Source organism: Haematobia irritans, chromosome 4, assembly GCF_050003625.1.
Source record: "Haematobia irritans isolate KBUSLIRL chromosome 4, ASM5000362v1, whole genome shotgun sequence".
In the NCBI taxonomy this organism is placed as follows: Eukaryota; Metazoa; Arthropoda; class Insecta; order Diptera; family Muscidae; genus Haematobia; species Haematobia irritans.
Window position 1 is genome coordinate 200,934,089 of NC_134400.1, and position 14,558 is coordinate 200,948,646.

At 29.8% G+C, this 14,558-nt stretch overlaps 1 protein-coding gene across 2 annotated transcripts; it reads right to left on the bottom strand.

Annotated features, from left to right (window-relative positions):
* Aplip1 (JNK-interacting protein Aplip1) lies at positions 1 to 14,327 on the bottom strand. Of its 2 annotated transcripts, none has more exons than XM_075305996.1 (5): positions 13,738 to 14,327; positions 12,964 to 13,379; positions 724 to 1,484; positions 430 to 617; positions 1 to 358 (listed from the first exon to the last, which is right to left on the bottom strand). In XM_075305996.1, the coding sequence occupies exons 1-5, from the start codon at positions 13,854 to 13,856 to the stop codon at positions 286 to 288; spliced, it is 1,557 nt and encodes a 518-aa protein (XP_075162111.1). In that variant the 5' UTR covers positions 13,857 to 14,327; the 3' UTR covers positions 1 to 285. The 2 variants fall into 2 exon arrangements, with proteins under 2 accessions (XP_075162111.1, XP_075162110.1); XM_075305995.1 differs by having other exon boundaries at positions 724 to 1,505.
* Positions 14,328 to 14,558: the final 231 nt, after the last annotated feature.

The following is a 14,558-nucleotide window of genomic DNA, read 5'->3' on the forward strand; positions in this document are numbered from 1 at the left end:
TTGTAGCCATAAATCCCAATCTTATATGCACTTTGCGTTTATTAGATTCACTTCTTCGTATTTTGTTTGTTTATAAATTTGTTTATTATCGCCGGTCATTCACTTTCATTTTGTAGGGAACTCAAGTCCACGCATAGGAGAGGGAGTATTAGTTTGGAAAGTAAGTAGTTTTATACCTATAATATATTTTTGTTTTTATTATATACATATACATATTGTATATTTATGTATGTATTAACTTCTCATATACTAAATACTGAAACGATATGAAAAGTAACGGTTGGTTTATTCAATATAAATGTCCTCAATGGGATAAGCGGTCTCAATGAATTTCTGATAGAAACGCTGGAATGCACGTCTGCGAGAGAGAGAGAAGTTAAATTAAAAAATGGTCCTTCGGCCTCCATCCAAAAATGAAATCTGTCTTACCCTACTGCCTCTGCTACGGGCCTAGTTGATTCGGATCCTTTGAAGACATGACATGCAAATCGCTGCACTGTTGGATGTTTGGTTATGAAGCCAATAAAACGATGATCCCTTGGATGAAATGCACAGAAAGAGACATTCTTAAGCGAGTAAAAATAATCGATACAGGGCTTCTTTCCTTCCTTTTTATTCTATAAAGTGAAAAGAAAAAAATGAAACAGATAGAGAGAGAGAGAGCAAGACATAATTAAATAAATATTGTATGCTTTGTTTCCCTAAAACAAAAAGAAAACTTACATTGGGTCCAGACCGATCTACCATGCGTAAACCCTGATCCGATATCTCCAATATGCACACCTGACCTGTAGGCGAATTACCATATTCACCCACAATCTTACGTACAGCTTGACAAACCACCCCGGTACCCTTATGGGCCAAAGTCTCCACGGAACCCAGATAGCCCAAGAGATAACGTTCCTTCTTCACCTGCTGCACCGTAGGATCAAATTCATTGTAATCCAAATCAACAGCATAGGCTGAGGGGAATATACCCTGACGCCCGGTGCGTAAGTTTACACCTTCACACCATAAATCATCCGCTTCCTTTTGCACATAGACTGGATCACCTATTTCGATTTCAATCTCATCATGATGCCGTGGTATAAACTTGTGCAGACCCCTGTGCGTGGCCTCAAGCATTTCGAGCTGAGCAAAGGGCACACCACCGAATGGTTGTGGAATCGGTGATTCCGATACGGGGGATGTGATTTGTGGTGACATACTTTTGAAGTCGTTGGGTGAATGGGCAGTGCTGTGACCACTGTCCACATCACCCAAACTCTGCAAACGTTCCGAATCGGGACTGGAGTCCTCGTCCAGAAGGTAGCTATGTTTGAGCGTTAAAAAAGATCGTTGACTTTGTCGTCCCTGCTGGGCGCCATGACCGTGACCACCATCTCCATGGCGATTACGACCCGAAGACATTTCATCTGCCAAATTTGAATTCGAATGATCGAAGCTGCCACATCCCATGCCAGTGCCACCGCCAATGTTGCCACCTAAAAGATGTAGAATGGAAGCTGCAAAAAATCGCCGCATTGAAGATAAATTAAATTCCAACTAAACTACAAACAAGACCAAATGATGATGCAAAATGAATGGGGCAAACACTATAACATCACCAACAAACTACACTGTTTCCTTGGTAAATTTTTCATAGAATTAATTATTACGATGACATTTCATATAAAAAAAAACTACATTTCGACGAAATTTTCTATAGAAAATAAAATTTGGAAAAAAAATTTCTTTAGAAAATAAACTTTGGAGAAAAATTCTATAGGAAATAAAACTTTTGATGAATTTGCGGTCAAAATAGAATTACAATTTATACGAAAATTTCTATAGAAAAAAAAATCGACGAAAATTTTTATAGGAAAAAAATCGACTAAAATTTTTATAGAAAATAATATTTCGACAAAATCTTCTATACACTCAAAAAAAAAAAAAGTTTACTTGGATCCAAAGACGTTCACCTTCTCTTACGGATTTTGATGTTGATTCCGAGCCCAAGATGCGGCTTCTTTAAAATAAAGACATTTCTTAGAGCCTATCTGGCCTTAAATCCAGGATCTATAAATTAAAAATAGGATTCATATCTCATTTATCGAATTCTCATTTTCTTTTCGCGGTATATTAATAAAGCTATTCATGTACAAACAAATGCCAGTTTAAAAATCCAAATTATAGCGGATACCTCAAAGTAAAAATGTTTTCTTAATTCCAAAAAAATTGTTAAACCAAAGATGCTAAATCCTCAAAATAAGTCTTAGTCTATATTTGAAGCTTTTTATACCATCCACCATAGGATAGGGGGTATATTAAATTTGTCATTCCGTTTGTAACACATCGAAATATTGCTCTAAGACCCCATAAAGTATATATATTCTGGGTCGTGGTGAAATTCTGAGTCGATCTGAGCATGCCCGTCCGTCCGTCCGTCTGTTGAAATCACGCTAACTTCCGAACGAAAAAAGCTATCGACTTGAAACTTGGCACAAGTAGTTGTTATTGACGTAGGTCGGATGGTATTGCAAATGGGCCATATCGGTCCACTTTTACGTATAGCCCCTATATAAACGGACCTCCAAATTTGGCTTGCGAGGCCTCTAAGAGAAGCAAATTTCATCCGATCCAGCTGAAATTTGGTACATGGTGTTAGTATATGGTCTCTAACAACCATGCAAAAATTGGTCCACATCGGTCCATAATTATATATAGCCCCCATATAAACGGACCCCCAAAATTGGCTTGCGAGGCCCCTAATAGAAGCAAATTTCATCCGTTCCGGCTGAAATTTGGTACATGGTGTTAGTGTATGGTCTCTAACAACCATGCAAAAATTGGTCCACATCGATCCATAATTATATAGAGCCCCCATATAAACCGATCCCACGATTTGGCTTGCGAGTCCTCTAAGAGAAGCAAATTTCATCCGATACGGCTGCAATTTGGTACATGGTGTTAGTATATTGTCTCTAACAACCATGCAGAAATTGGTCCATATCGGTCTATAATTATATATAGCCCCCATATAAACCGATCCCCCGATTTGGCTTGCGAGGCCTCTAAGAGAAGTAAATTTCATCCGATCCGGCTGAAATTTGGTACATGGTGTAAGTATATGGTCTCAAACTCCCATGCAAAAATTGGTCGGTATCGGTCCATAATTATATATAGGCCCCATATAAACCGATCCCCAGATTTGACCTCCAGAGCCCGTTGGAAGAGCAAAATTCTTCCCATTCGGTTGAAATTTGGTACGTGATGTTAGTATATGGTATCCAACAACTATGCAGGAATTGGTTCCTATCAGTCCATAATTATATATTGTTCCCATATAAACCGATCCCCAAATTTTACCTCCGGTGCCTTTTGGAGAAGCAAACTTCATCCGATCTGCTTGAAATTTGGTACATTGTGCTAGTATATGGTCGTTAACAACCATGCCTAACTAGATCCATATCGGTCTATAGTTATATATATCCCTCAGATAAATCGATTTCCAATCACACAAAAATTGGTCCATATCAAGTTCATAATTGTATATAGCCCCCATATAAGCGACCCCCATATTTCAATTCTGGCTCTCTACGTACCGTGCAAAAAGTCCATATCGATTCGTAATTATTTGTAGACTTAACTATACATAACATTTTTGTCTAATATATATATAACGTATGGACTAACTCACAATTTAGAAAACGATGTTAAGAAGTTTTAAGATACCACAACCCAAGTAATTCGATTGTGGATGACAGTTTTTCGTAGAAGTTTCTACGCAATCCATGGTGGAGGGTACATAAGATTCGGCCTGGCCGAATTTACGGCCGTATATACTTGTTTATCTTAATCTAAAGATTCAATATTTCAGTTAATTTAAGGACGATTTCTTTAAATCAAAAATGTGTTTCTTTATTTGAAGGAAAATTTTCCTTAGTTCAAGGATATGCGAATTTAGCGAAGGGACGCAAATTTACAAAATTTTTATCCTAAATTTAATGAAAATTTTTTTTTTTAAGTAAAGATTATAACTTTATTTTAATTAAAATTTCATTATTTTAAAGAAAATTGTCCTTAATATTTTGTAAATTGTGCATATTAAAATTTAGGTTGCATAATCTTAAATATCACGTAAATATTTTTTTTTCAGTGTAGGGAATACAATTTTTACGAAATTTTCTACAGAAAATAATATTTTATAAAAACTTCATATAGAATAATTTCCACGAAATGTTATATTGTCTATAGAAATTAAAATTTTTCCGAAAATTTCTATTGAGAATAAAATTTGGATGGAATTTTCTATACAAAATAATTTTTGACGAAATTATGTACACCAGTATAATAAATAAAAGGAAATAAAAAAAAATGTATTGTAGTATAATAAATAAATGGAAATAGAAATAGAAATAAAATTTCGACAAAATCTTCTATACGAAACTTTTTACAGAAAACAATATTTTATCAAAAGTTTATATAGAAAATATAATATCGATTCAATTTCCACGAAATTTTATATTGTCTACACTGAAAAAAATATTGTCGTGAGACCAAAGATATCATGTCCTTAAAATACGAATGCGTTTTTTGCTTAGCATTGAAGACGTATTTCTCTGATATAAAGTTGTTTTCCTTGTCCCAAAGAGGATTAACTTTTCCATAAAATCGTTTTTCCTTTATAATTAAGTGATTCAAATTAAAAATGGGTATCTTAAAATGAACGAAAAAAAAGCGTTTAAAAATAGGAGACGTTCTTCAAAACCTTATTTTAAAGACAATTTTTACTTGAGACATAGCATAATTTCTACTTGAAGTCGAGTCAGAATTTCAAAATTTAAGTTGTCGTTAACACGTTTTTAAAGGACTCTAATTGCACACGAAGAAAAAAACTGAAAAAAGGGGGAATTAAAATTTGCTGCCTAAAATTAAGTATGCAAGACTTAAATTTAAAAGACAATTCTGTATCCTTACTTCAATTCTCCGCTTCATTGGCTCGGAATCAATACCAAAATCATTAGTGTAAAGACAAAATCGTTGGAACCGGGCATACTTTTTTCCGTGTATAGAAATTAAAATTTTCCCAAAATAGTCTATTGAAAAAAAAAATTTGTACGGAATTTTCTATAGAGAATAATTTTCGACGAAATTATGTACTTCACTATAATAAATAAATGGATATAAAATTTCGAAAATTTCTATAGAGAATAATATTTCGAGTAAATTCTGTATTACAGTATAACATTTACTACGTAGAAATTATTTATAGAAAATAAAATGTCGAATAAATTTTCTAGAAAATATAATTTCCACAATTAGAGAATATAGAGTATAATATTTCGACGAAATTATATACTTCAGTATAATAAATAAATGGCAATAACATTTTCTACAGAAAATAAAATTGTGATGAAATTATTTATAGAAAATATAATTTCAACAAAATTTCCATAGAAAATATAATTTTCAAAAAAATATATAGAAAGCTGTTGACGAAATTTAATATAGAAAAGAAAATGTCCAATAAAATTTCTATAGAAAATAAAATGTCCATGAAAAATTTTATAGTCAATAAAATGCCCACGAAATTTTCTCTAGAAAATAAAATTTTCACAAACTATCTACAGAAAGTAAAATTACATTGAAATTTTTTGTAGAAAACAAAATTTCTATGAAATTTTCTATAGGAAATAAAATATCGAAATTTCCTAAATAATCTATACAAAATAAAATTTCAACGAAATTTTCTATATCTGTATAATAAATAAATGGAAATAAAATTTCGACGAAATTTTCTATATATACTAAAGTTTCTTAGAATTTAGATTAAAATCTCTATTGAAAATAAAATTTCCACGAAACTTTCTACAAAAAATAATATTTCATCAAAATTTTATTTAAAAAATAAAAATTCAATTAAATTTACACGAAATTTTCTATTAGCTATAGATATTAAAAATTTTCCCAAAATTTTCCATCGAGCATAAAATTTTGATGGAATTTCCTACACAAAATAATATTTGGACAAAATTTTAAGTATAATAAATAGAAATAAAATTTCGACAAAAGTTTTCTTTATATAGAAAAAAAATCACGAAAATTTCCAATTAAAGTCTTAATTGAGTTTTAAAAAATATTCAATTAAAAATTTAACTGATTCAAGAAATTTTTAATTGAAACAAAAATCAATCACCAAAAATTAATTGGATCAATTAATTGTTTAATTGACTTTTAATTTTTTTTTAATTGATATTATCATTTCTCTGACTGAAGTCATTTCAATTAAAACTAATTAATTGTATAAATTAATGTCGTCATTGAATCAGAATTTTTTTTTGTGTGTAGGAAATAAAATTGCGATAGAATTTATTCAAAATATAATTTCGACAAAATTTTCTAGATCACTATAAGAAATAAATGGAAATAAAATTTCGAAAATCTTTTTAGAGAAAAATATTTCGACGAAATTATTATAGTCAATAAAATGACCACGAAATTTTCTCTAAGAACTATCTACAGAAAGTAAAATTGCATTGAAAATTTTTTGAAGAAAAAAAAAAAATTCTATGAAATTTTCTATAGGAAATAAAACATCGAAATTTTCTAAATAATCTATAAAAAAATAAAATTTCAACGAAATTTTCTATATCTGTATAATAAATAAATGGAAATAAAATTTCGATGGAATTTTCTATATATACTAAAGTTTCGTAGAATTTAGATTAAAATCTCTATTGAAAATAAAATTTCCACGAAACTTTCTATAGAAAATAATATTTCATCAAAATTTTATATAGAAAATAAAAATTCAATTAAATTTACACGAAATTTTCTATTAGCTATAGATATTAAAATTTTCCCGAAATTTTTCATCGAGCATAAAATTTTGATGGAATTTCCTACACAAAATAATATTTGGACAAAATTTTAAGTATAATAAATAGAAATAAAATTTCGACAAAAGTTTTCTATATATAGAAAAAATTCACGAAAATTTCCAATTAAAGTCTTAATTGAGTTTTAAAAAATATTCAATTAAAAATTTAATTGATTCAACAAATTTTTTAATTGAAACAAAAATCAATCACAAAAATTAATTGGATCAATTAATTGTTTAATTGACTTAAATTAATTTTTTTTAACTGAGCTATTAGCTATAGATATTAAAATTTTCCCAAAATTTTCCATCGAGCATACAATTTTGATGGAATTTCCTACACAAAATAATATTTGGACAAAATTTTAAGTATAATAAATAGAAATAAAATTTCGACAAAAGTTTTCTTTATATAGAAAAAAATCACGAACATTTCCAATTAAAGTCTTAATTGAGTTTTAAAAAATATTCAATTAAAAATTTAACTGATTCAAGAAATTTTTTAATTGAAACAAAAATCAATCACAAAAATTAATTGGATCAATTAATTGTGTAATTGACTTTTAATTTTTTTTAATTGATATTATCATTTCTCTGACTGAAGTCATTTCAATTAAAACTAATTAATTGTATAAATTAATTTCGTGATTGAATCAGAATTTTTTTTGTGTGTAGGAAATAAAATTGCGATAGAATTTATTCAAAATATAATTTCGACAAAATTTTCTAGATCACTATAAGAAATAAATGGAAATAAAATTTCGAAAATCTTTTTAGAGAAAAATATTTCGACGAAATTATTATAGTCAATAAAATGACCACGAAATTTTCTCTAAGAACTATCTACAGAAAGTAAAATTGCATTGAAAATTTTTGTAGAAAATAAAATTTCTATGAAATTTTCTATAGGAAATAGAACATCGAAATTTCCTAAATAATCTATAAAAATTAAAATTTCAACGAAATTTTCTATGTCTGTATAATAAATGAATGGAAATCAAATTTCGACGAAATTTTCTATATATACTAAAGTTTCTTAGAATTTAGATTAAAATCTCTATTGAAAATAAAATTTCCACGAAACTTTCTACAGAAAATAATATTTCATCAAAATTTTATATGGAAAATAAAAATTCAATTAAATTTACACGAAATTTTCTATTACCTATATATATTAAAATTTTCCCGAAATTTTCCATCGAGCATAAAATTTTGATGGAATTTCCTACACAAAATAATATTTGGACAAAATTATCACGAAAATTTCCACTTAAAGTCTTAATTAAGTTTTAAAAAATATTCAATTAAAAATTTTATTGATTCAATAAATTTTTTAATTGAAACAAAAATCAATCACAACAATTAATTGGATCAATTAATTGTTTAATTGACTTTTAATAATTTTTTTTTAATTGATATTATCATTTCTCTGATTGAAGTCATTTCAATTAAAAACTAATTAATTGTATAAATTAATTTTGTGATTGAATCAGAAAATTTTTTGTGTGTAGGAAATAAAATTGCGATAGAATTTATTCAAAATATAATTTCGACAAAATGTTCTAGATCACTATAATAAAAAAAATGGAAATAAAATTTCGAAAATCTTTTTAGAGAAAAATATTTCGACGAAATTATTATAGTCAATAAAATGCCCACGAAATTTTCTCTAGAAAATAAAATTTTCACAAACTATCTACAGAAAGTAAAATTGCATTGAAATTTTTTGTAGAAAATAAAATTTCTATGAAATTTTCTATAAGAAATAAAATATCGAAATTTCCTAAATAATCTATAAAAAATTAAAATTTCAACGAAATTTTCTATATCTGTATAATAAATAAATGTCGACGAAATTTTCTATATATACTAAAGTTTCTTAGAGTTTAGATTAAAATCTCTATTGAAAATAAAATTTCCACGAAACTTTCTACGGAAAATAATATTTCATCAAAATTTTATATGGAAAATAAAAATTCAATTAAATTTACACGAAATTTTCTATTACCTATATATATTAAAATTTTCCCGAAATTTTCCATCGAGCATAAAATTTTGATGGAATTTCCTACACAAAATAATATTTGGACAAAATTTCGACAAAAGTTTTCTATATATAGAAAAAAAATCACGAAAATTTCCACTTAAAGTCTTAATGAAGTTTTAAACAAGTATATACAGCAGTAAGTTCGGCCGGGCCGAATCTTAAATACCCACCACCATGAACCAAATATTAGGGTTTCCTTTGAAATTTCAGGAGGGCTTGAGGACTTGAGGACACTTCCCGAAGATAAATTTAAAGATTTCATCCATGAGGGCTATATCAGATTCTGGATTTATAGGAACCATTTTTGTTTGAGTTTTAGAGGAATCATTAACATCTCTTCTAAGTGTGCAAGAAAATTATAAAATAACGTCTTGATTTGAAATCTTAAATCTGTAGAAGTAAAATCTGGAAATTTTACATTGAGTTTCAAGCAATTTTCATCATCAGTGCGCCTTCTACACCCTCAAGAAGTGAAGTCGGTCTATATGGAGGCATTACCAAATGGACCTATAAAAACCTAATCCGATACACGTTTTTGTGAGCCTAAAATACCAGAATATTTACAATTTCAGGCAAATCAGATAAAAACTACGGTTTCTAGAAACCCAAGGAGTTAAATCGGGAGATCGTTCTTATGGGGGCTATACTAAAATATGGACCGATACTCACCGTTTTCGGCACACCTCTTTATGACTCGAAAATACCTCTAGATTTCCAATTTCAGGCAAATAGGATAAAAACTTCGGATTCTAGAAGCTCAAGAAGTAAAATCGGGAAATCGGTCTATATGGGGGCTATACCAAAATATGGACCGATCCTCGCCATTTTCGGCACACTTCTTTATGGTCCTAAAATACCTCTAGATTTCCAATTTCAGACAAATTGGATAAAAAATAAGGTTTCTATAAGCCCAAGACCCCAATCGGGAGGTCGTTTTATATGGGGAACATACCAAAACATGGACCACAATTTTTGGCACACGTATTTGTGGTCCTACAATACCTCCAGATTTCCAATTTCCGGTAAATTGAATAAAAACTGCGATTTCTATAAGCCAAAGAAGTAAAATCGGGAGATGGGTCTTTATGGGGGCTATACCAAAATATGGACCGATACTCACACACACAAAATATGGACCGATACTGGCACACGTATTTGTGGTCCTACAATACCTCTAGATTTCCATTTTCAGGCAAATTGGATAAAAACTACGGTTTCTATAAGCCCAAGACCCCAAATCGGGAGGTCGGTTTATATGGGGACTATATCAAAACCTGGACCGATACAGCCCATCTTCGAACTTGACCTGCCTGCAGACAAAAGACGAGATTGTGCAAAATTTCAGCACGATTGCTTCATTATTGAAGACTATAGCGTGATTACAACAGACAGACAGACAGACAGACAGACAGACGGACAGACGGACATCGTTATATCGTCTTAGAATTTCTCCCTGATCAAGAATATATATACTTTATATAGTCGGAAATCGATATTTCGATGCGTTACAAACGGAATGACAAACTTATTATACCCCCGTCACCATTCTATGGTGGTGGGTATAAAAATATTCAATTAAAAATTTTATTGATTCAACAAATTTTTAATTGAAACAAAAATCAATCACAACAATTAATTGGATCAATTAATTGTTTAATTGACTTTTAATAATTTTTTTTAATTGATATTATCATTTCTCTGATTGAAGTCATTTCAATTAAAAACTAATTAATTGTATAAATTAATTTTGTGATTGAATCAGAAATTTTTTTTTGTGTGTAGGAAATAAAATTGCGATAGAATTTATTCAAAATATAATTTCGACAAAATGTTCTAGATCACTATAATAAAAAAAATGGAAATAAAATTTCGAAAATCTTTTTAGAGAAAAATATTTCAACGAAATTATTATAGTCAATAAAATGCCCACGAAATTTTCTCTAGAAAATAAAATTTTCACAAACTATCTACAGAAAGTAAAATTGCATTGAAATTTTTTGTAGAAAATAAAATTTCTATGAAATTTTCTATAAGAAATAAAACATCGAAATTTCCTAAATAATCTATAAAAATTAAAATTTCAACGAAATTTTCTATATCTGTATAACAAATAAATGTCGAAGAAATTTTCTCTATATACTAAAGTTTCTTAGAGTTTAGATTAAAATCTCTATTGAAAATAAAATTTCCACGAAACTTTCTACAGAAAATAATATTTCATCAAAATTTTATATAGAAAATAAAAATTCAATCAAATTTACACGAAATTTTCTATTACCTATAGATATTAAAATTTTCCTGAAATTTCCCATTGAGCATAAAATTTTGATGGAATTTCCTACACAAAATAATATTTGGACAAAATTATCACGAAAATTTCCAATTAAAGTCTTAATTGAGTTTTAAAAAATATTCAATTAAAGATTTAATTGATTCAACAATTTTTTTAATTGAAACTAAAATCAATCACAAAAATTAATTGGATCAATTAATTGTTTAATTGACTTTTAATTATTTTTTTTTAACTGATATTATCATTTCTGTGACTGAAGTCATTTCAATTAAAAACTAATTAATTGTATAAATTAATTTCGTGATTGAATCAGAATTTTTTTTGTGTGTAGGAAATAAAATTGCGATAGAATTTATTTAAAATATAATTTCGACAAAATTTTCTAGATCACTATAATAAATAAATGGAAATAAAATTTCGAAAATCTTTTTAGAGAAAAATATTTCAGTACTAACATTTTGCCCAAAAATTTTCTATTATTTACAGAGTATAAAATTTCCACTCGTGTCATATATTGTATTATATATACAAAATTCTAGTTAAATCTACATCTACAAAGGGTATAGAGTTATATGATTTATTTGAGTTTAGGAACAAAAAAAAAATATATATATATTGAACTCTACTTTATTAAAAGGAAATCAAAAACAAAATTGTATTTGATGTGTTATTTATTGAATGTTAATGAGTTATTCATGTTACTGTGTTCAATTAAAAATTATTGGAATTAATGAATTTTGTTACTGAAGCCTATGTAAATTAATTGAGTCAATTACATTTTCAATAGGTTAGGTTAGGTGGCAGCTCGATGTATCAGGCTCACTTAGACTACTCAGTCCATTGTGATACCACATTGATGAACTTCTGTCTTATCACTGAGTGCTGCCCGATTCCATGTTAAGCTTAATGACAAGGGACCTCCTTTTTATAGCCGAGTCCGAACGGCGTTCCACATTGCAGTGAAATCAGTAAGAGAAGCTTTAAAACCCTCAAAAATGTCACCAGCATTACTGAGGTGGGATAATCCAACGCTGAAAAATTTTTTGGTGTTCGGTCGAAACAGAAATCGAACCCACGACCTTGTGTATGCAAGGCGGACATGTTAACCATTGCACCATGCTGGCTCATTTATCCATTTTTAATAGGATCAATGAATCTTTTAATTAATTGGATTCAAAATTCAATTAACCCTTTGACTACCGATGTCCACTTAAGAGGACATTCGAAAACGGCACCAAACTCTACTTCGCCAGTTAGTTTCGATTTGTTTTTTGATGTTATTTTAAAGTAAGGACTTTAATCTAAATGAGCATTCTTTAACAATAAACGAAAAATATGAAATTTTGAGACTATTTTTCTCTAGTAAATGGACATTCATACAAAAACTATAGCTGATAGTTCTTCGGGTTCATTTTTGTTCATTTTTGCTCATACTTCGAATGATATTATAGGCCAAATAGTGTTTATTTTTGGTAAGGCCATTTGGTCACAATTTAAGAATCAAGTTTTCAGAACAAACTCATATAACTCTTGAAGTAATAGTATTTCGGTAGTGAAAGGGTTAAACATTTTCTTTTGTCTGCTCAGTCTAGTTTTAAATGTCCGATTGTTATTTTGTTATGTTACACAGTGTTATTGAATCAGTGTAGTTGTGTGAATCTAAATCTTGATTTACATTTTTATTTTTTTGAATGAAATGAAATTTGGGGAAAAAGTGAACTATAATACCATTGTGGGATTTCTCAGGCAATCGGCACTTACATTTTTTATTTTTTGGTATTTCTGGTAATTTCCTGCGACGTCTTTGCTGTTGATTATTGAGACCAGTTATTATCATATTATGGGAAGCTGGTGATGAGGATGAAGAAATTTGGTTAATACCACCACCGCTACTGACATTTGGGCCTCCATTGTTTTGGTGATGTGAATTACTTGAGCCAATACCCACTAGACCTCCAATGGCATCCTGATGATTAAGGGGATGATGATGGTGGGAATTAAAGGAATCATTTGTATCCAATGATCCATCTGATGATAGGGAAACCACCTTAAGGCCATCATCATCTTCCACTTGTCTATTGTTATGTTTATTATTGCAAATGTCCAAATTATCCTCCTGATCGGAGGTATCACTTTTCGACGAAGGTGAATCCTCTATGTCATCATTGGGTATAAGGCTGCAACACATATTGGAAGGGATGAGGGGTGAGAGAATTCGTTAAGACAATGGTATTGGGCTCTATATATATATATAAGAAAAGGACAAAAATAATAACAACAACCACAACAACGATAACAGGATACACGAATAACAACAACAACAACAAAAATATTATGAACACTCGACTCTATATAGAGCCCTGTGGCCCATCATTGATTTTTTTTTCTCCTTAGATTCATACATTATGGTCGTCATCACTCAATATATTTTCTTCTCATATGCATGTGACAGATGCATGTGAAGGTCTATTTTTCAAAGTCCCTTTCGTATCCTTAATCACTGTGTGAGGTTTCTTCAAAAAATCTCAAACTTACGAATAGAATGTATGGGGATTTGGTTTTTTCGCTGCTCCACTCACTCCACTGCTGGCAAAGGGAATTGTATGGGTCTCGAATATTGGTCGATGGAATTCCTCGAATTCTGTGTCGGCCATTGTGGGACCTCTCCTTTAAGCCAAATTTGGAGTGTTTTCTTTCGAAGCTCGATACACTCGCACATATACACCCCAATACGTTCACACACAAAATTATGTGGGGGAGGACACTTTTATATTTTTTTCTTTCTTATTGGAATTTTATTTGGGGTTCTTGGCTTTTTCGTTTTTAGTTCACATAAGGATTTGGCCACATTTTGTATTATTCCTTTCTCAATTTTATGGCCATCCTTTTGGTAAAGGATATTCTTTGGCCTTCTTATAAATTTAAACACAAAACTTAAGTGATTTTTTAATTATTTTCGTTTTTTCACTTCTTTCGAAAAACTCTCCTCTTGATTTGCGTTTCTTAAGCTGTAGACTCGTTCATGCGAAAATCGATAATTTCCTGGTGCTGACTACTTCGTGTGCGAAAAAAATTCAGTTCAGCCCCTAAATAGCAGAGCTGTCATAGCCACAGCTTGGGAATGTGTGTGTATGTGCTTTTGTTGCTGCATTCGACTTTGACAAGAGGGTGGAAAGTTGTATGTTTTGTTTACAAGTTGTAGCAGTTAGGCCTATAAACTGTCACATCATATGACCATTATACCAGGCGCATGCTCTGCTCTGGCATTGGAGAGTTTCGTTAAACCAGTTACGAGTTAAATTATTTCGTTGAGTGTGTGTGTGTTTTTTTTACGTTATATTATTTCCGTTTCATTG

What these genes read in the sequence shown, in the direction of transcription:
- Aplip1 (XM_075305995.1), bottom strand. Translation starts at nt 13,856, where the DNA reads ATGGCCGACACAGAATTCGAGGAATTCCATCGACCAATATTCGAGACC. An exon ending in AATCCCCATACATTCTATTC is followed by an intron (nt 13,380 to 13,737) that starts GTAAGTTTGAGA and finishes TATGTGTTGCAG; the next exon opens with CCTTATACCCAATGATGACA. An exon ending in AATACCAAAAAATAAAAAAT is followed by an intron (nt 1,506 to 12,963) that starts GTAAGTGCCGAT and finishes GATTTTTTGCAG; the next exon opens with CTTCCATTCTACATCTTTTA.